The sequence below is a fragment of the Podarcis muralis genome, chromosome 1 (assembly GCF_964188315.1).
Source record: "Podarcis muralis chromosome 1, rPodMur119.hap1.1, whole genome shotgun sequence".
NCBI lineage: Eukaryota > Metazoa > Chordata > Lepidosauria > Squamata > Lacertidae > Podarcis > Podarcis muralis.
In genome coordinates, this window is record NC_135655.1 from 49875228 (window position 1) to 49898078 (window position 22851).

At 43.3% G+C, this 22851-nt stretch overlaps 2 protein-coding genes across 40 annotated transcripts in view; both read right to left on the minus strand.

Moving 5' to 3' along the window:
* The window catches only part of MADD (MAP kinase activating death domain), an 82563-nt gene extending 64587 nt beyond the window's left edge, over window positions 1-17976 (minus strand). For 9 of the 36 annotated variants that reach the window (XM_077928297.1, XM_077928365.1, XM_077928301.1 and 6 more), the window contains exon 1: window positions 17814-17974. The gene's annotated coding sequence lies outside the window, so the exon portion shown is untranslated. Of the gene's footprint in view, window positions 1-17569; window positions 17750-17813 lie in introns of those variants that run through there. The other 27 variants (XM_077928391.1, XM_077928340.1, XM_077928433.1 and 24 more) reach the window with 10 other exon arrangements.
* Window positions 17977-18322: 346 nt separating this feature from the next.
* Window positions 18323-22851, minus strand: part of NR1H3 (nuclear receptor subfamily 1 group H member 3) — a 34148-nt gene continuing 29619 nt past the window's right edge. For 3 of the 4 annotated variants that reach the window (XM_077928504.1, XM_077928510.1, XM_077928524.1), the window contains 2 exons: window positions 22747-22841; window positions 18323-20928 (listed from right to left, as the gene is read on the minus strand). In XM_077928504.1, coding sequence (XP_077784630.1) covers window positions 20782-20928; window positions 22747-22841 — 242 coding nt within the window. In that variant the 3' untranslated portion in view covers window positions 18323-20781. The remainder of the gene's footprint in view (window positions 20929-22746; window positions 22842-22851) is intronic. The other variant, XM_077928518.1, reaches the window with a different exon arrangement.

Here is a 22851-nt window from a genome sequence, read left to right on the forward strand (position 1 = left end):
TTCTACATTTATTTCTGGAGAGTGTTACTTCACTCAGGGAGAATATTTATCTTTTCACTTTCATCTCACTACATTCTCATTTCAGTAGCTTCCACTGATACATAAAAAAGCAACTGCTTACTCTTCTGATTTTATATTATGTGCATTCAGTTACTTTCATAAACAACAGAAAACAATATATTCATTCATATGTCACATGTCATAATTCCATAGCCTCCATAATTTCAGACAAATAAATTAGGAATACTCTTGCATGCTTTGTAACAACTTTTCTACAGTAAAGAACATGATCTGATGGACAAACTAGATGTGAAATTAACGATGTCATTGCAGTTAACATATCTAGCCATTTAAATTTAAATAGACACTAGGGGACACCAATCAGGTTCACAACCCTAGTTCATGGGAGGAGACTAATCTTTCCCCATGCACCGTAGTCACAATTCCAACAGTACTCCCCCTTGCAGTTCCTATTTAAAACTACATATGTTTATTGAAATCATGCAATTAATCTAATGTCTAGTTTTTCTTGAATATCACTGCCTTCTGAAGCAGGAATATTAGTTTTTCCTTGCAAAAAACCAAGCAAAAATGTTTAATGGAACATTTAATTTCACAATGGATCTAGCTGTACTTACTATACAATGGCTTCAACTTGCACATTCCAAAACTTTCCTGATATGCAGGTAAGTGAGGGTTGAAGAGAAAGCATTTTTTCTTAGACAAGCAAAAAAGAATATACTTGGCTCTGCTCAAAAGACATAAAAGCAAAAAGGATGCTGTTTCATATGGCTCCTGTATGGTGCTCCTGACAATTATCTATCATATTTTGTACCAGTTGCAACTTCTACGTCATCTTCAGGGGCAGCCCCACATACATCATTTTCCAGTAATCTAACAGAGAGGTTACCAGAGCACATACTACTATGGCCAAATTATCCCTGTCCAAGAAGGGCTATTGCTGGCAGTAAAAATGCTTTTATTCACTTAGCAAGTTTTTTATTTGAGTTAAGCCACAAATTCAGCTTGTTGAAATATGCTGCATATTAGTCTTTAAGGACAAGAGTACTGGTATCAACATTTAAGCATTTTAATACGTATCACAATAGGTTGGCTAGAATATAATCTATAGGCACAATATCTAACAAGAAACCTGAGCATCTTTTAAGCCACCCAAGTGTCTGGCAAAAGCCTTAAAACTGCAAATGGTTAAAAACACCAAGCTTTAAGATCTGCATTTTAAGTGCTGGATTCTTTTTGAAATAAGGGGGAAAGTTTTATTCTAGTTATGTAAATGATAACTAGTTCTCTTCCCACTCAGAATGGGAAAGGGGAACAGGGCTCATCAAAAATAAATAAAGCCTTCGGAAATTTCATGAGAGTGCAAGACAGTTAAGAAGGCCAGATATGAAAGGGCACAGATGCTATAACTTCATTTCTAGTGATGTTAAAAATATATTGCCTTTGCAAAAGCAGTGACATGATGACAGAAACACTCTCCCTCCAGCATGTTCTATTCAGTTCTATAATCCATATCATTGCCTTTTCCACAAGAGATGCTCAGCAGCAGTGCTTTCCCGCCCAAGGGGGTACTCAAGGGTACGCAGTACAGGCACCTCTTTTTGTTGTTGTTAAAAAGTGTGACACTGTAACAACTTTAAGGTGACTACTGGCACCTATTTTTATAGGGGGGGGAGGAATCACTGCTCAGTAGTGTGCAGGGCAAAATAGGCAGTTGTGTTCCTCAACAACACTCTCACGTAGACAGAGTCAATAAGTAATAATTGAGTGATAATTCATTTTCTATACTGCTTAATATATTAAAAATATCTCTAAAGTGTACAAAAAAACTGAAGCAACAACAGAAAACTTGTTTAAAAATTACAAAAACAGGAAGTTACATATAAAATGTTACATTAATACAGTTATTAATATATACAAATCATATCAATTCATTTTCCTTCTGACACAACCTCCCTCTCAGCCTCTGTTTGGACGCAGTGTCCAAACAAACTCCCACCTCATACACAAAAGTCTCACAATGAAGAGAGTTCCTGGAAACAGTAGGTATCACCCTTGTGTCTCACTTTTTATGGGCAGGCCCAAGGTGGATGGTACTTCCTCAAGATGCCCACAGCAGTGTCCCATTCAGCTGGGAAGCAAATACCTAAATCAATTATAAGTGTTACACACTGAGGAAAGCTAGCATTCTTGCTTCACTGCTGTACATAGTATGGTTATAATTGATGTAGTAATTGTTTGGTCTAATATTACCACACATAGTACAAGGTTTCAGCTTTTTTATAAAGTTTTTTTGCCTTTCAGAGCAGAGTACGATGACTCCGCAAGTGCCCTGGCCATACAACCTTCAATTCCATGCATATAGAGACTGGATAACAGGAGCCTCAGGTAATCTGATTCAGATCAGTCTCCATAGCAACTCAGTCTCTTGTCCCTAGATCACAGCCCATTGGAACTATTTATAGAGCAATTGCAATCTCCCCGCCCTCCCCCCACACCATGCACACACAAATCTCTCAGCACCACCCACATTACAAACAAGATTCACTTGGGCACAATAGCTGCCTTCAGCTAGCAATTAAACATCACGTTCACAGTATCAGGAGGTGCATATGACAGTGTGACATTTTCACCATGCACTTCAACCTGCAACTCACAAGAGCTTCCCCCCTCTCCCCGTGGAGGATAGAAATCAGATTAATTATCTCTTATTGTGAACTAGGCCAGTGTTTCCCAACCGGTGTTCCGCGGCACACTAGTGTGCCGCGAGACGTTGCCTGGTGTGCCGCGAGATGTTGCCTGGAGGGAGGTGGGCGAGGCGGGCGGCGAGAGGCGGGGCGGCGACGGCGAGGAGAGGCCGCCCAGCGCGGGGCTCTCGCCGTCTGCCTGCCTGGCTGCCTGCGTGGCGCTGACGTCACGGGGCTGTAACGTGCCCCACATAGGCACACGCGGGGCGGCGAGCGAGCGAGCTCCCACATCCCATCGCCGCTCGCTTCGGTCGGCCTACTGGGCTGTCGCAGGCGGAAGGCCTGCGCATGCGCGAGGTTTTCGCGCCTTCGGGATTCCCTTCACGCCTTCCTCCTCCCGGGTCCTTGAGAGCGCGGGAAGCGGCAGCGCGAGACCGGCGTTGAGCCTGGTAGGTATTGCGCTTGCCAAGGCAGTCATTTGGGAAATGAAAACTTGCAAAGCAAGCAACCAGTTCAATCTGAAGTACGTGTATGCTTAATATCCTGTATCTGAAAACTGTTCTGCCCCCTCCCCCACACTTGGTGCCATTTTCATCTACACATGCAGCAGAGTAAGTTGACCCAGAATAGTACCAATTCAGATGGCAGATGGGAGAATGACAGTGCTGAATGCTTTCCCATGTAGAACAGTCCCTGCAAATAAAAACCTAGCATATTTGGAAGAGGGATGCTAGCCTAACCATTACCTTCTATGCTGTTACTATTTTTTTTTTTTTAACATAAGTAAAAAGTGACCTTTCCCCATCTGGCATGGTGGTGTGCCTCGAGATTTTTTTCATGAAACAAGTGTGCCTTTGCCCAAAAAAGGTTGGGAAACACTGAACTAGGCTACTTTTACTGAGCTCAACTGGGGGGGGGGGTGTCTCTATGCATCACAGAACTAGTAGAATAGAATGAAGAGAAAAAATTCGTCAAGAAAATCTGGCTCATGAATGAAGTAAGCCTGAATGCCTGTCCTGAGTAAATACATATTTTTCCTCAAAAAACCTAGAAGCAGGAGGAAGAATGTGAGAGGCAGGGGAAGATTGGAGGTCTGGAGACTGTAGGCCAGTGAGCAAAGGGGTCAGACAATTGCCACATCTATAGTCCAGAACAAAGGTAGCCAAGATACAGTAATGCCCTTGGCTCCTTTAGCCCAAGTCATTGGGCTACAATTCTCATTAACCCAGTCAGCATGGCCAATGGTCAGGGATGATGGAAGTTTTAAATCAACATCTGGAAGACACCACATTGGGTTATCCTTGTTCTAGAGTCCTAGCAGAGTGGCTATTCTTTTAACAATTGCATAAAGATGAAGCTGTGTCAATTTTGGCTTCTACTGTCACTGCAGCATTGTGACCTGAGAAGCCTTAAAAGACCAACAAGGGCTAAGAAGCAGAGGAGGATGGATGCTGACTGAACGAGCCAGCTACTTCCTTGGCCGCAGGCTTCTAATATAGAATACATAGAGCAAAACAATCTTGCCAAATACTGAAAGACAGTCAGTAAAGAATCTGACCTTCAAATTCTTTGAGCTGACTGCACCAAAAACAACAAGCATGCAGCCAAAGGAGAACAACTGAAATTTTCCGTAATCAAAAATGGCTTTTCTTTATGCATCAGTGCCAAGAAGCACAGTTCACATCTTCTTAAACGAACAGCTATATAATCCAAAATTCAATCATGGGGTAATCTCATGTTCAAATATTATGTTAACTTGACACCTACTGCTTGGATGAGAATTTTATTCATTCCTCATTTTAAAGTGAACTGACTCAATTCCCACCTCCTGGACATACACAGACCAGAACACAATTATCCTTCGGATTTCACACTTCTCCAAAATTTATGATCCAGTTCTTAACTCTTAAGAAATGCACTGTTCTTAAGAAATGCACTGTTTTGGAAGATGGTCTTTGGGACCATATCAGACATCACATCACAACTAGTCACTTTGGACTCCACTCTGGACCTTTTATTGATCCCTCTGAAACAAAGGAGGCAGGTAGTACATAAAGACTTAGTAATACTGCTACTCATGATGGCCATATGTATTGTCAAAAAGGTCCATTGAATCTCATTATGTGGTTGACATTCAAGACAGACTCGAGTATTGCTTCATTTGGTTGTAACTAGTTAGTGTTGCGGGTGGGGACGCGGGTGGCACTGTGGGTAAAAGCCTCAGCGCCTAGGGCTTGCCGATCGAAAGGTCGGCGGTTCGAATCCCTGCAGCGGGGTGCGCTCCCGTTGCTCGGTCCCTGCTCCTGCCAACCTAGCAGTTCGAAAGCACCCCCAGGTGCAAGTAGATAAATAGGGGCCGCATACCAGCGGGAAGGTAAATGGCGTTTCTGTGTGCTGCGCTGGCTCGCCAGATGCAGCTTTGTCACGCTGGCCACATGACCCGGAAGTGTCTTCGGACAGCGCTGGCCCCCGGCCTCTTGAGTGAGATGGGCGCACAACCCTAGAGTCTGTCAAGACTGGCCCGTACGGGCAGGGGTGCCTTTACCTTAGTTAGTGTTGCAACTAGCTAGTGTTAAAACTAGCTGATATTTAAGCATCCAAGAAATGCTCTTTTTCACCATTTTATGTTACCTGAAATACAAGATAAAACTCACAAGCCAATATTATTCTCTAGGATTGACTGTAGGAGCATAAAGTATATTTAAATTTCCTTCCCCCAATGTGCTCTGATAGTTACAATAAAGGTATCAACTTTTCTGGTTTCTCACAGCTATGAATGACCAGATTAAAAAGTCATTCTGCCTCCTGTGCAGCCACATAAACTTTGTGTGTAAACAGCAGGCAGCGTGGCTGTTAGCCGAGATCTAAATTCAGGTAGGTAGCCTTGTTGGTCTGACGCAGTCGAAATAAATAAAAAAAATTGTCCAGTAGCACCTTAGAGACCAATTAAGTTTGTTCTGGGTATAAGCTTTCATGTGCATGCCAAGATTCAGCCAAGATCTAAATTTTATCTGATAACAGTGCAGGAAGATTAGAACTGATCCAGAATTGACAGCTTAAGCACTTGCCAACAGAATTATTCCCTGTTAAAGCATTACAAATTTTGCCACACAACCAATAAATAAAAAGCAGTCAACAGCATAGTAGAATGCCAATTTAGTGGCTGTTTGACTCTTGTTTATTCTTTCTTCCAGGATGGAAATCCTCGTGGATAAAGCTGCAAGAATCATTTATGCTGTATGGGAAGCTAGTAAGTTTTCCTAAATTAATTCCACACTTAATAAAATAACCTTGTAAGAAATAGAATTAACAGGATCTCCAACAAATGTCAAACTATATAAAATTACTCAACTGGGCAGGATTATATAAAATATTCATTTGCTTCTTTTACCCACTTTTGCCTCATTTTCTCCAGTAGTATTTCCTTTAAATATTATCTAAGAGTAAAGAATACTCCACAAATACTTGTTCTCCAACAGTTAAAGCTCTAATGATAAATAAGCAAAAAGAATGTTAGGATGCATATACAGCACCACATAAACCAGATTAGCTACCCTCAATTAATTTAACATGATGCTCATAGCATCATTGCATTAATTCACAATCACAATTAGACAGAAGATGAATGATGGAATTGTGGCTCAGCAAGAGGTTTTTTTAATATAATGGTTATGGAACCCTGAGAAGCTGCATGGTGCTCCAGCCTCACCGAACCCAAAGGGTGCTCATCAATGGTTCCTCTTCATCCTGGAGAAGAGTGACTAGTGGGGTGCCACAGGGTTCTGTCTTGGGCCCGGTCTTATTCAATATCTTTATCAACGACTTGGATGATGGACTCAAGGGCATCCTGATCAAATTTACAGATGACACCAAACTGGGAGGGGTGGCTAACACCCCAGAGGACAGGATCACACTTCAAAACGACCTTGACAGATTAGAGAACTGGGCCAAAACAAACAAGATGAATTTTAACAGGGAGAAATGTAAAGTATTGCACTTGGGCAAAAAAAATGAGAGGCACAAATACAAGATGGGTGACACCTGGCTTGAGAGCAGTACATGTGAAAAGGATCTAGGAGTCTTGGTTGACCACAAACTTGACATGAGCCAACAGTGTGACGCGGCAGCTAAAAAAGCCAATGCAATTCTGGGCTGCATCAATAGGAGTATAGCATCTAGATCAAGGGAAGTAATAGTGCCACTGTATTCTGCTCTGGTCAGACCTCACCTGGAGTACTGTGTCCAGTTCTGGGCACCACAGTTCAAAAAGGACACTGACAAACTGGAACATGTCCAGAGGAGGGCAACCAAAATGGTCAAAGGCCTGGAAACGATGCCTTATGAGGAACGGCTAAGGGAGCTAGGCATGTTTAGCCTGGAGAAGAGGAGGTTAAGGGGTGATATGATAGCCATGTTCAAATATATAAAAGGATGCCACATAGAGGAGGGAGAAAGGTTGTTTTCTGCTGCTCCAGAGAAGCGGACACGGAGCAATGGATCCAAACTACAAGAAAGAAGATTCCACCTAAACATTAGGAAGAACTTCCTGACAGTAAGAGCTGTTTGACAGTGGAATTTGCTGCCAAGGAGTGTGGTGGAGTCTCCTTCTTTGGAGGTCTTTAAGCAGAGGCTTGACAACCATATGTCAGGAGTGCTCTGATGGTGTTTCCTGCTTGGCAGGGGGTTGGACTCGATGGCCCTTGTGGTCTCTTCCAACTCTATGATTCTATGATTCTATGATTCCTAAAGGGAGGTGTAGACCCCCAACATATGCAGGCAGGGTTCATCTAGACAGGCCAACTTATTAGCTGTGATTCCTGCATTGCGCGGGGGTTGGACTCGATGAGCCCTTGGGCTCTTCTAAGTCTACAGTTCTATGATTCTGGCTATCTGGTTAAGCACAGAAAATAGTAGAAGGGCAGGGGAAAACAACACAGTTTGGGAGTGGGGTTGTTGTTCAAGCTCCCCACCCCCCAGTCACAGCAAGGTCAAATAAATAATATTTATTGCATTGGTCCACAGACCATAGCAGAATAAAACAAGACACCAAGACTTCCATAAAAGTACAGGAGTCATCATTGTAATGGTGATGGACTCTACTTCATCGGAGGTTTTTAAACAGAGAGTTTGGATGGTCATCTGTCAAGGATTCTTTAGCTGCGATTCCTGAATTGCAGGAATCTCTGGGCTAGATTACCCTTGTGGGTCCTTTCCAAATCTACAGTTCTATGATTCTATGATTGTTCCATGTCAATCACACATGCTATGATTCTATTATTGCTCCATGCAGTGAACTGCAATAATTTGTTTGGGCTTTGCCGCAGGAATCTTAAGTGAAACACTGGCCATTATCACAGACAGAATACTAATATTGCACATTTCACTGAGTCATCCTACTAAATACACATGGCTAATTTCATGGCTATGTTCAACCTTCACTATCAAAGGCTCTGAGTACCAACTGCTGGGAATCACAAATGGGAAGGTTTTGTTTTTTAAGTGGGAAGAGTATTGTTGTAATTTAAGTCTTCCTTGAGGGCTTCCCATAGGTACCTGTATGACCCCATGATAACAGGATGATGCACTAGTATGCACACTTAAAAAAAATATAAGTGTATATAGGCTCCAAATTTCTATGCAATATGACAATGGAAAAATTGTTTGAAATCATATCAAATTTGTTACCTATTTTTGCTCACTTGTCCACTCCCTGAATTTTTACTTTTCCTTATTCTACTGAACATTTTAGATTGTCCTCATAAACTCATACAGTACATCTAATGTATTAGTGTCATTGTCAAGATTAAAGTTCCTGCATTTCAAGTACATTCAGGTTCTCTCCATTTGTTACATTTCTATTCAAAACCATCTGAATATTTCATTAGCATGCGATTTGCTGCCAACATTAAAGAATTATGAAAGATGTTAAGGAGTATGAAGGCAACATATTTTCCTCTAATTTCCTTGCTATCTATTACTTTGTTTCCATAAATGTTGAAAAATATGCAATTAAGATTCTTTAGGAACATGTTCAAGGTTAAGTTGTCATAACACATTGCCAGTATTTCTTCTCACAGAGTGGATATGTCTGCACAGAATTTTATGTAAGAGAACTAAAATGATTCATCTACTGGGTGCTATAGAAATTGTTAGTTATATAACTGCATGCAGCATGTTCACATAATATATAGTCTGATATTTTATTATGCGTTTATCTTGTATCTAATACAGTGGTACCTCGGGTTACATACGCTTCAGGTTACAGACTCCACTAACCCAAAAATAGTGCTTCAGGTTAAGAACTTTGCTTCAGGATGAGAACAGAAATCGTGCTCCAGCGGCGCGGCGGCAGCGGGAGGCCCCATTAGCTAAAGTGGTGCTTCAGGTTAAGAACAGTTTCAGGTTAAGAACGGACCTCCGGAACGAATTAAGTACTTAACCTGAGGTACCACTGTAATGAAGAGGTAACAGCTCTAGATACCTTAAAATGACTGTGTCTAAAAAATTTGGTCATGGACCCAATCAGAAAGGAGGTGAATCTTGACATAAACTTAAGTGGTGCCCAGAATCTGATGTTAGATGTTAAGTTAAATCAATTTGGAACAGTTTCCATACACCTATCAAATTCAACATATGTGAAAGTAAACATCTGCCAAGAAAGTTCAGCAGTCACATTTGACTTCAAAAGAGGAAATTTCTATTTAAATGATGAGATTGGTAGAACCAAATAATCATAGAATTGTAGAGTTGGAAGGGACCCTGAGGAACATCTGGTCCACCCCCTGAGGAACATCTGGTCCATCCACCCCCTGCAATGCAGGAATATGCCGCTGTCCCAGGCAGGAAACAAACCTGCAACCCTGGTATTATCAGCACCACACTCTAACCAACTGAGCTAAGGCCTATATAGTTATATGTCTAATACAGGTATAACAAGGAAAGAAAGGAATTGTTTATGCATAAACTTTTACCCTGCTTTTTCATGTCTTTCTAAATATCCAAAGCATATTGCATAAAATATATAAGCACACTCATAAAATTATTATTATTATTATTATATCTCTTTATATCCTACCTTTTCCCCCAACAAGGACTTAAGGTAACTTACAGCTAAAATAGAATAAATAGCAATCACTAAAAATAAAAACAAAAACATTTAGAGTGTATGTGTGTGAGAGTGAGAGTGAGTGAGTGAGTGAGCGAGTGAGATATATATATTAAAACATATAGATCATTACAAAAGTATTACAGTACCAGACCTTTCCTTAAAAACAATCAGTTCGCAAAAGCCTGTTGGAACAAGAAATTATTCACCTGCCAGAAAAAGGCCAACAAAGAGGAACCAGTCTAATTTCTCTAGGAAGGGAGTTTCAAAGTCTGGAAGCAGCCACCGAGAAGGCCCATCCAAAAGAAAAACCACACTATAAATTGTTTCAAAATCTCATTTGTAATGAGGATGTAAGCTATTTCATAAAACCCTGAAAAAATAGAAAGGTCTTAATATTTCCCCCTAAATGTTAAGCTGAAAGGAGAGTTCAAAAATAAGACACCATGACTGAAAAGGACTAGCTCTATTCCCTTACAGATTCCATCCAATGATTCGGTGAAAACTAAAGTAGGATGTGGCCTGTCCATAGATGGCAGAATAAAAAAGACTAGTGTCTTCAACATGGCCCATTAGAATAACAGTAACCAGCACAATTAGTTTAATACTGGTACTATATGCTCTCTACTGTTTCCCTTATCCTTGAAAGGAACTAAGCTGCTGCATTCTACACAAGCTGAAGCTCTGAAGACTTTTCAACAACAGCTTTATACACAATTCACTGCAAAAATAAATTACAAATGCATTAATCACATGAGCCCTAGGCTGCTTCCATGTTGAGCAGCTACCATGAAACAGCTATACTTTGTTCACTCACTTTATGTACGACACCTACATTACACAGTAAACAAAATATCCTCCTCCCATGCTTTCCCTGTTCAGCTTTTGCTACCCACCCCTCAGAAATGTATTATGTTTTAAAAGTTGCACAATTTTCTGAGGTGTAGCTGACCCATGGCACAGCAATTCCAGCATCATTGGCTGATAATGGCCTGCATATAATGTGTTCTAGCCGTTTTCTTCTTTATAGTCTGTGTCTCCTCTGTAGGAATTCTCACTATCTCGTCAACCCTTCTCTTCCAAATAGCATTACCTTTACAGTTGTACAGTACCTTGGTTTTCGAACAGAATGTGTTCCAGAAGCCCATTCGACTTTTGGAACGTTCGGAAACCAAGGCGTGGAAGCCATGCCGGACGTTCGGCTACCAAGGCGAAGTTCGCAAACCGGAACACCTACTTCTGGGTTTGCAGCTTTCGAGTTCCAAGTTGTTTGTGAACTAAGCTGTTCGAAAACCAAGGTACGACTGTATTGCAGTGAGGTGGGTAGAATTGATCTGGAGAGCAGGGAAGGAGTATTTAACCCTTTCCCACAGATACTATCACATCACTGAAAATTATCCCCCCCACACACACATTTGGAACTAGAGACAAAGGAACTGATCACTTGGCTATGTAATTTGTATCCCAGAAGTATGAATGCAGCTTAAGGCAAAACAACAAAAACTGGGTGTAGAGATATCATCTGTGTTTGAAACACAGCAGCCAGTGTTGTGAGATGGCACTGTGGATCTGCCCTGACTCCAGAATCACTGTACTTTACCTGGAAGGGGCTGGGCAGCAGTGAGTTCAGGGCTATGCAGATGCCCCTGTAAGAGTGCCAAATTGGCTTCACCAGTACAGATTTTGTAATGCAGACTTTGTAGTTATCTGCCAATTTGTTGGCCTGCATTTATGTAAGCACTGAAGTTGCATAGAAATAATTTATAAACTACATCTGATCTTAGCCAAAAGGCCAAGAAGCAATCTTCATTTTTTTCATTTGGCAAGTATGTATGTGAATTCTTTAGTTTAAGCAAATGCCTACTTGCACAGAAAATACTGTACAGTGGAATCTCAGGTTACGTACCATCCTCCTTACGAAAGCTTCAGGTAACGAGCTCCGCTAACCCGGAAGTAGATACCCGGAAGTAGATGTAGCAAACTTTGCCCCGGGATGCGAACGGAAGTCACACGGCAGTAGCAGGAGGCCCCATTAGCAAAAGCGCACCTCAGGTTAAGAACGACTGCAGGTTAAGAACGGACCTCCGGAATGAATTAAGTTCATAAACGGAGGTACCACTGTAATTGTTTTTTGCCTTCTCCTGCTGGGTCTGATGTTACATATGATTTAGTGTTTTGCTTTTTTCATTATTTTCCTTATTTTAAAGTAATTTTTGTCATAAGTTGTTATAATAATAATATATTATTTATACCCCGCCCAAATTTTAATAAAAACTCAGCAAAGAAGAAGAAATTTTATAAAAGCAGCTGAATACCAAAAATATTTAATAAAAGTATGATGGGGGAGGGGGGAACTGTTTTATGTACAAATATACATAGCATTTTTCTTCAAAGTACTTGGAATCAAGAGATAAGTCTATTCAAACTTGTAACCAAAGGGAAAAGGGAAAATACTATGTAAAACAGATAAAACATCACTTTTTAATTACATCTCTGAGAAGATGAATCAATCATAATACATTAGAGTTATTTTCTCAGTTTTGCCTTGCTATTCTGACATTTACCCACTGAAGAAGAAAAATGCCTATAGTAGGAACTTAACATATGTGAGAAAGTTTATTTAATTAGAAACCCGCAAAGACACAACCAGGAACTGTTTACATGAGTCAAAACCATACCATTTTGAATATATGCAAATGTTCCAAATAGATATTAGTAAAGTACAAAACAGTTTGGAAATGCCCAAGCATACCCCATACTTGGGATTCATGGCAGCCATGTGTACGCTAAGCTTGTTTATCCTTGTACTATTTATGCTTGCCTGTTTCTCTACCCCATGGCTCTACAGAAATCACATTTTAGATACTGTGACAGACATTTTCTACCTGATTTGCAAGGTAGGTTTGTGCATTTCTCTATGTGATTTATCTAAGCTTTGTGCAATTCCTCGTGACATTAATATAACATATGTAGATAGAATATGTCACCTGTGGGATGCGGGTGGCGCTGTGGGTTAAACCACAGAGCCTAGGACTTGCCGATCAGAAGGTCGGTGGTTCGAATCCCTTCAATGGGGTGAGCTCCCGTTGTTCGGTCCCTGCTCCTGCCAACCTAGCAGTTCGAAAGCACATCAAAGTGCAAGTAGATAAATAGGAACTGCTCCAGCGGGAAGGTACCGTATTTTTCGCACTATAGGACACACCGGTCCATAGGACGCACCTAGATTTGGGGGGGGGATAAAGGGGGGGAAATTTATTTTCTTCCCCCGCCAGGCGCGGGGCTGGGGCGGGGGAAGCCCGAGCTTCCCCCTCCCCCAGAACGGGACCCAGAGCCATGCCGAAGCTGCGCGCAGCTTTGGCATCGCTCTGGGAGCTTGTGGGGCTGGGGGAGGAGGAAGCCCTCCGCCAGCCTCCAAACCATGTCGGGAGACAGCGGGATGGCGCGCTGCGCCTCTCCTGCTGTCCCCCGAGTTTGCGGGGCTGGCGACGGGGAGGAGCAGGCTTATCCCCCCCCCCCGCCAGCCTTCTAGCCAAGTCGGGGGACAGCGGGAAGGGCGCGCTGCGCCTCTCCCGCTGTCTCCCGAGTTTGCGGGGCTGGCGACGGGGGGGAGCAGGCTTCTTCCCCCCCCCGCCAGCCTTCTAGCCAAGTCGGGGGACAGCGGGATGGTGCGCTGCGCCTCTCCCGCTGTCTCCCGAGTTTGCGGGGCTGGCGATGGGGAGGAGCAGGCTTCTCCCCCCCCCCCCCCGCCAGCCTTCTAGCCAAGTCGGGGGACAGCGGGAAGGGCGCGCTGCGCCTCTCCCGCTGTCCCCCGAGTTTTCGGGGCTGGCGACGGGGAGGAGCAGGCTTCTCCCCCCGCCAGCCTTCTAACCAAGGCGGGAGACAGCGGGATGGCGGCGTTCCGCCTCCCCGCTGTCCCCCGAGCTTGTGGGGCTGGCGGTGGGGCTCTCCTGAAGCCTGGAGAGCGAGAGGCGTCGGTGCGCACCGACCCCTCTCGCTCTCCAGGCTTCAGCGAAAGCCTGCATTCGCACCATAGGACACACACACATTTCCCCTTCATTTTTGGAGGGGGAAAAGTGCGTCCTATAGTGCGAAAAATACGGTAAACGGCGTTTCTGTGCGCTGCTCTGGTTCGCCAGAAGCGGCTTAGTCATGCTGGCCACATGACCCGGAAGCTGTACGCCAGCTCCCTCAGCCAATAAAGCGCGAGATGAGCGCTGCAACCCCAGAGTCGGCCACGAATGGACCTAATGGTCAGGGGTCCCTTTACCTTTACATAGAATATAACCTATAAAACATACATATGATGAAAACAACTGCCAGCTGGACTAGGGAAATAAATTAATGCCAACAAAACTTTTTCAGCTGGAGTGGGTGGGGAGATAGGTTTCCCGATACAAAATGGTAGTTGCTGTATAAATGCAGATCTGTTATTATTAGGCTGCAGAGAAACTAACGTGTGGATGGCCAGATAACTAAAGTGGGCCAAGTGCTCTGATCCAACAACACAGTGCATATTTGTACAATAGTATAGACAATCCATGAAATGCCACTCCTAAGCTACTTATTACCTTATCTTAATAAATTCCACCAATGAATTCATTTATTAGAATGAAGTCACATGCACACACCATTAACAAATTATTAATTATACATTAAATGCCTGTTACTAGTTCCAGGTAGTAACGGAAGCATTGGTACAACTTCTCTACTAACAAAGGTAACAAAGGTGATTTAGAATATGTCAACCACTCTACAAAGTATTAAGAACATAAGTATTAACACCTGACTACGCTGGAAAATCATCATATCTGACTCTGGTTTATATATTTTATCATAAATAAATATCACTTGATGTTTTTCAATGATTGGTATTATTTTATAATGAATTTTAAGTGGCGTAACGTTGGCTCTATCAAAATAAATTATTCATTTTGAATTATCATAATATGTATTACACTGCTTATTGTAATGAGGTATTGATAGGTAGTTTTATGGTTGCATTGCAAGCCACATTTTTGGGATGCATTAATGTGGGAAACTGGCATACAACCTGAACTAATAAGAATGGTGTTAGTGCTGGGCTCCAGTGCTAGCCATTAATTCTTGCAGGCAGAATTCAGGTTTTTATTTTGTCCTTCTATACCTTAAATTACTCTCAGTCCAGTGCTCTAGCAAGGGCATCTATAGGAACTTTCTCAGCAACTGTCCTACAGCCATAGAACTTCTCTTCGAGACTCACAAAAGCCTAAGGATCCTAGATTATTTTCACATAGCACACTAAAAGGTGTACTTGAGGTTTTCAAGTATTATTTCTTCCACAGGAGACAAAGAACAACCATTTAAGCTTCTTGTATGAAAGTCAAATACAAATCACTTTAGGCAGTAATCCATGTTGGTTTTTAATGTTTGTTTGTAATTGGTTTAAAAGGATAAAATGAGAATTCCCCAGATGCCTTGATGCAAGATTGGGGTAAATACTCTCTTGGTGAAAGAGCTCCAGCAGATATTGAAAATGACAAAACATGCAGCAAAGCAAAGCAGTAAGCTCCACTGAATTCAATAAAGCTTGCTTCCCAGTAGACATGTTGAGGATTGTGCTGTTAGAATGTTTTTGACACATGACCAAAGTCTCAGAATATTTTTACATACTACAAGGCCTCTTGGTGAACTATTTTACATACACAATAAACACTTAATGACAAATTTTAAAAATTGAACATTTTAACCAGTGTTGTATTTTGCATTTGTGTTACAATTACAAAAACTACCAAGGCTCACATGTGAAAATGTCCTTAAGCCAGTAGGGGGTAGAGTTTTGTCTGCTCTGGCCTGTCTTTCACAAATGCTGTCATTCACTTTATGTCAAGTAGACAGATGGGACAGAAATCTAAATAAGTATGCTTTAAAGATCTCAGCAACATTAGCAAGCAAATTCTTGGCAGAATTTCCTATCAACATTCCCATCATGTTTAATATACAGCCTAAAAGTATTTGTTTTCAAGAGCACACAAACATTTTTTCATACAAAAGGAGACACTTGATGGGGGTGCATTATTCTGGTCAGAATTATTGAGAGGCTCCATCAGATATGGATAACTATTCACTGTACATCAGAAACACATAAATAACATGCTGTGTAAGGGGGGAAATGCCAACTAGATGGTTCTGATGAGTTCCTTGCTTCTGCAAAGAAACCATGAAGAATGGACAGTTTCTGCCACCTCCAAGGCATCACCTAGTGATGATCAGATCCTAACAGATAAATGGTATTCTTAAATTAATTTTGATCCTATTTTATATTATTTTGATTGATCTACAGTATGTTACTTTTATTGTGTATTTCTTTTGTAATATGTGTTAATGTTGTTCACCACTTTGGGGTGCTTTGGGCCCAAAAGCATTGCAGAAATGATCACCAGGAAAATGAAATCTATCTGAGGAGCTCATGTGTACAGAATAGATGCTACTGTATTAGTTGAACTTACAATGTGTCACCACACAACCCTTCATTCTTTAAAGCACACATTCTCCTCTTTCAGATTGTTTCAACACTGGGAGGCCAGCTGCTTCAAAAACCACAGTCCCTTAATAGATGCTGTAATTTTCCAGCTGGCCAAACTCGACCCCCAAAAATGCAAGTCAGAAGCAAGTAAGATCGATCTCCTAACACCTTATTTTGCAAGGCACAGACAGCAAAGACAGACTCTTCATTTCTGTGTGGAATGTAAGCCGACCCCGGGGCCTTGGGGACGACATACGACCCCTCCGCGGGTGTTGTTGGGCCGAAGAATAGTTGGTCACAGCAACGAGAGCCGCAAACTGCATTCTATCTCTTCCCTCTCTCTCTCTCTCTCTCGTGACCTTGGACAAGCATCCACCCGGAGCGAGTCCCAGAGAGCAGCTGCAACGGTATCGCATCCCCGAAGGACAGGAGAGATGGATCCACAGAGCAAGGACAGGGCATCTTTGCGTTGCAAGCTCAGCCCAGAGGAGGGATGAGAGGGGGGCGTAAGCCACACAAATCACACCAACATCAGGCACTCGCCCTCCTAAACCCATCTATACGCACATAACACACACATACTGTGTTTTCGTGTGTGGTGGGTTTTTGTGTGTATGTGTATACACACACACACACACACACACACTGTACACACATACAGTGGTACCTCGGGTTAAGTACTTAATTCGTTTTGGAGGTCCGTTCTTAACCTGAAACTGTTCTTAGCCTGAAGCACCACTTTAGCTAATGGGGCCTCCTGCTACTGCTGCGCCGCTGGAGCACGATTTCTGTTCTCATCCTGAAGCAAAGTTCTTAACCCGAGGTAATATTTCTGGGTTAGCGGAGTCTGTAACCAGAAGCGTCTGTAACCTGAAGCGTATGTAACCCGAGGTACACACACATACACTGCTCCAGTACCTGCCCTCCTAAACCCATTTATACACACATAAACACACACACACGCACAGTACCTGCTGCATCCCGCTAATGCCCTAAGCTTTATCCCTTTATCCCTCCCTGCCCCCCCGGCAGCTCCCCTCCCCCCTCCCCATGCGGCTGCGCCTCACCCAGCGCCTGCCAATACTTCTCTCCCCCCCCCCCCACACACACACACCAGCTTCTCTGCGTCAGCCGTCGGCACCCCCCGCCCGAACGCCTTTCAGTTCCGAGCCCCCCAGTCGTGCCTGCTGCCCTCCAACACCCGCGCACTCCTCCGTCCTCCCCTCCCGGCCCACGCGAGCTCCGCGCGCCCACCTGCTCTCCACCGAGCAGCCCCTCAGCCCAGGCGCCACTGGCTGCGTATCCCGCCGCCGCCGCCGCCTCAGCCGGCAGGTCCGGTTCTCTCTTCGCCGCCACCCCGACGCAAGCGAGCGCGCCTCCTCTGCCTTCCCCACAAACCCTCGCCGCCTCTCAGCCCCGCATATGTCACAGACAGGAGGCCGGGCGGCGCCCCATTATCCGCTTCCCAGCCGTTAGCGCGAGGCCTGCTCGCCTTTACCTGTCAGACGAGGCCGCCTCCTCTTCGCGCACCGCGCAGCTCAGCTCAGCCCCAGCCTTAAAGCCGCCTGGCTCCAGTTCCGCATCAACAGCCCGGGGAGGAGCGAACCAACAAGCCGGAGGAGGGCGGGGAGCGGGAGGTGGGAGAGCCAAACCATTCAGCCGCTCGCAGGGGGAGGGCGGGGCGGAACGCAACCAGGGAAAGGGGCGCGAGAACCGAAAGCGGCGGGAAGAGGCGCTGCGGAGTCGCTCGCTGCTGAGGGCCTTGAGAGCGCCGTGGCCCCCGGCCGGGCCCTGCAGGAGGGGGTCGAAAAGCGGGCCGGAGCCGCGTTAAGCAACAAACTCCCCCGCCGCCACTGTGTGGGACAAGGGCTGTTGAAAGAGGCGTTATAATGAGCACGAGCAGGGCAACCAAAGAACCATTTCAATCCAAAGGAGATGCCACATGTTCTCCTCCCCACAAAAAGCAAAAACCCGCTACCCAAAGATGCGCACATTTAACAACGGTCGTTTACTAACAGTGAACATTATGTATTAGTTTTAATTTTTTGCATAAACTAGCATTTTGCAAACAGTCAAAAATACAGAATTAAACGTAAAGGATATTGCAACAGCAAAGTTATATATATAAAAAACAGATTTTACAAATTGTTACAAGTGCTTTATAGAGTGAGTGAAGGCCAGTGGAAAGAGACCAACCTCAAGTGCAAAACAGACACAAGGCCGACACCGTAGGCATGGCACTTGCTACAGTCAACAATCACATTGGTTCATGGGCCCAGGCTCTTAGGATGGTTGCAGGGCAAGCAATTTAAATCCCAACAAAGGAAGCACATACTACTGCAGTGCCAGGGAATCGCAGATTTAATTACCGGTATCAATTTGTTTCTTCTAGCAAACAGAAGGATGGGTGTTTTTCTTCAAGTAAGTTAATCCTCTATGCAAACTTAGGTATGCTTAAGCACATTGATTGGGTGTGCCTAACTCTGCATAGGACCAGGCTGAAAACATTCAACTACCATATTTATAATGGGTATCAACCTTAAAGGAAAGTCCTTAGATAAAAGCTTGACATGTTCAAAGACGAGAAGGAAGGATTATAAACATACACCTCAAAATAGATTTAGGCCCCTTGCTTTTCTCAGCGTAAACTTGGATCACACATGCAAACTGATATTTTTCTTTCTGAAGATAGGGCAGCAGAGGAAAAGATTGTTTTGTAAGACAAATTTGGAGTGAAGAACCAGGTTGGAGGGGAGAAAGTTCTTAACTCTTTGCATACCTGCCATTTTTTGCTGCAACAGTTCTCCAGTTGCTTTTCTTTCCACATGGGGTCCAGAGACATATTTTACCCTTATAAACATTATGTCTGGAACTCTATAGAGGAAATGGCTGGTAGGGAGGGGAGTTGCAGCTGAAAATCAGTGGGAAGGATAAGGGTTAAGCATCACCAATTCTGTTCCAAATTGCCTGTTTCAAAGTGTCTCTTCTCTTACTAAAATAGACATCAGTACCCACATGACACAGATACCCAAGTAATGTTTGATACTATTACAACATACATACACACCCACTGTAAGCTCATACAGATAGCTCAAAATACAAGGAAAGGGAACATTCTTGATCCCTGGAGTCCAGGCATAGAGACACCTTCCCACGCAGATCTTTCCTGTCCACATGACTGAAGGAGTAGTACAATACATGACAGAACATACAGCTGGCATCCTAAGCTAACCACACAAATCTCTTGGATTTCTGTCCTTGGAATGTTCCTCTTATCCACCTGGCACAATATGCATTCCCCACAAGCCAAAAAATAATGAACTAGACATGTTCATATAGACACAACCTTCTACGAAATCATTTGTCATGTTTTCATGTTTATGAAACCCAAAAGGAATACAGGTGCAACAAATGGTATCTACACAGAAACTGTATGGCAAGGAACAGCATTGATCTCCACTATGCCAAGACCATGTCTGACTGTGGGCAAGAGGGTTGATAGTTATAAAGCAAGCATGCTGCTCAGTGCAGATTCTACAGGTAAGATGTGTCCCATGTTGAAGCTATGCTAATCTGCAAGTTCACAAACTTTATAAGGGCCACTTCACAGATTGCTCATTGAGACTGCAGTCCTATGTGTAATCAACTGAATGCAAGCCACGCTGAACTCAGCAGGACTTACTTTTTAGTATCCGTATACAGGGTGGGGCTGCACAAATGCATGTTGTGTGTACATGTGATGTACACCTTCACATTAGAAGCAGCTGCATAGCAGGGATTGGTTACTGGGCATGGCTCCCTGTGCGTTTTTGATATACACATGAATGGCCCTAAAATACCAGTGGTGGTATTTGAGGGGTGGGGATAGGAGTTGGGAAAAGAAATATCACTGAGTTTTCTTATGATACAGCTACCCTTCCAACCTTCAGAGCCCCTTTGAAAAAGTCAACAAAATTGCATTATGGTTAGAAGTTTCTGAGGGGGGGGGGAATCTGTCAAGAACCAAAAACTACTCGAGATTGCCAGAAACATCTATGAATGAGAAAATGTATTTAGAATATTCAGTCCAGACAACTCTCAGTAAACTAAACAAACTGGATACATAATGGGGACGTGCCTCTGAAACCCTGAGGGGGGGTGGGGGGTGTATGACAGGTCCTTGAAATTAAACACAGGATAAGTGCCTGAAGGAGGAGAGCCACTGGAGAAATTATTAGGGTGGGTTCGTCATCTCTACTACATTGAGGTGTTTCAGTTGTTCCATTTCTGGAAGGCATTAAAATCAAAGACTCAAGCATTAACTGGTCCATCTCAATTGCCTTCTGCATTGTTTCAGAACAAAGAAACCACAAGACCATAGCCCTCTGCACTGAGCTCCAGTGTTTTGGAGAGGGGAGGACAGCTTCTGGTTAGCAACAGTCAAGGATGGGGTTGCTTCAGCTAGCTGGTGCACGGGGACAGTGCGGTCATTCATTGACATCCCAAATCTCTGAAAGAAGGGGTGGCAGCTTCTTGTCCTGCAGCCGAAGAGCAAACACCTGTTCAGAATGGACGCTACTTAGAGTCCGAAGACTGACCAGTTTCATTAACATCCGTGGGAACATTAGATGATCCTGCAAGGTCATATGCAAAAGGACAATGGTATCAGTCAGAGCCAAAATCTGCTTCAGTCTCAGCTTCTCATCAGCAAAGCAGGACTACTAATGACTTGCTCCCATGGTAATAATATTTCAAGGCATTTTAGATATCAGCGTAATTAATAATGTTAAATCTAAGCCTATGCCCATCAGTTCAATTGTAAAATGACTCGGCAACCTCATAGATTGCAATGCACTGTGCCAAAGAACCCCAAGCTCCTTGCTCAGAACAAATTATGCAAATCATGGACATTTGCATGAACTGCTTTGCACTCTTTGCATAATGAATTTAAATCTTAGTATTTGGGTTTGGGGTTTTTTTTGGGGGGGGGAATGATACCATCAAGAACTGGGGAGTTAAATGACAAAGCAAAAATCAAAGGACTGCAGGGCAGAAAGCTGAGAATATAGAACTAGGAGCAATTATATTGTGTACTAGGAGGCTTGGACAAGAAACAGTATTATGTTCTGTGCGCTAAAAATCCTGTTCAAGACTTGTGTTAGCTTCCAGACCTTCAAGCAGCACATTTCAATCAATTCTCTCTCCCCATCCCCCAGCAACTACAGTTCAGAATCAGAACTGTATTCTCTCCCAAAACAAGAATGTCTAACTTGTGAGCCTTCCAGATGTTGTTGGATGCCCATGAGCCCATGTCAGCATGGCCAATAGCCAGGAATGATGGGAATTGTAGTCCAGCAACATCTGGAAGGCCACTCCACCCCTGGCCTAAAAGACAGCTGGACAGCTCCAAATAGGGAAGGTTCCCCAAGATCTTGAGGAGCTGTTGAAAGTGCTAGCAAACATAACTGACTATAGGTAGTTCCATATAAACAGGAGGCAGATAGAGGTTGTACAAGGCTGCATAATGTATATAGGATTTCTAAGGGAGTCTAAGCTGTCACAGAATGTGCGGTAGCTGCATCTCCTAATCTACAGTTCCTTTAGGCCACCTTCATTTTCTGCACATGTAAGGATTAACTTGTTATAGAAAACAGAAGCATATGGTGGCTGAAAAGGCAGAGGGCCTTCTCGGCAGTGGAGCCTGCCCTGTGGAGCGCCCTCCCATCAGATTTCAAGGAAATAAATAACTATCTGACTTTTAGAAGACATCTGAAGGCAGCCCTGTTTAGGGAAGTTTTCAATGTTTGATGTTTTATTGTGTTTTTAGTGTTCTGTTGAGAGTCGCCCAGAGTGGCTGGGGAAACCCAACCAGATGGGCGGGATATAAATATTATTGATGATGATGATTACTGTGAAAATGGAGCTGAAAGCATCTTCACTAAATATTTGCTTTCTCTCCTCAGGCTCTTAAAGAAAGGAGCACTCTTTGAGTAAGCCCCTATTAGATCTGTACTGTTTGCCCCTACTCTGTTTTTTTAAAAAATAAATATTAGATAGCAGGAAAGGAACCAAAGTTCAATAGCAGCACTACATACAGAAAGTCACAGGTGCAACACTTGGCATCTCCAGATAAAAGGATTTCAGCTAAAAGGGCTGGGAAAGATGTTTGCCTGTGAGCTTGCAGAGCAGCTGCCAGTCTGAGTAGGCAGTATTATTATTAATTATTATTATTATTATTATTATTATTATTATTATTACTATTATTGAATTAGACAAGCCAATGGCCTGATTCAGGATAAGATAGATTCCTATGCAAACAGAATCATTTGGACATGCAGTCCAAAAGACCAATCAATACAACTTAAAAAACCCTGATAACTTTAATCTCAGTAGTATTCTGCACACATATTTTTGGCAATACAAAATGATTCAGAGCTCAGCCAGACACTTACGTTTGGTCTGTGGATGCAAATGTAAGAATGAAGGGCTTCTACATAGGTATGCTGCAACCTTTCCACCAGGGTCTGGTCTTGAACATTTGGCCGGTCTGCCAATAA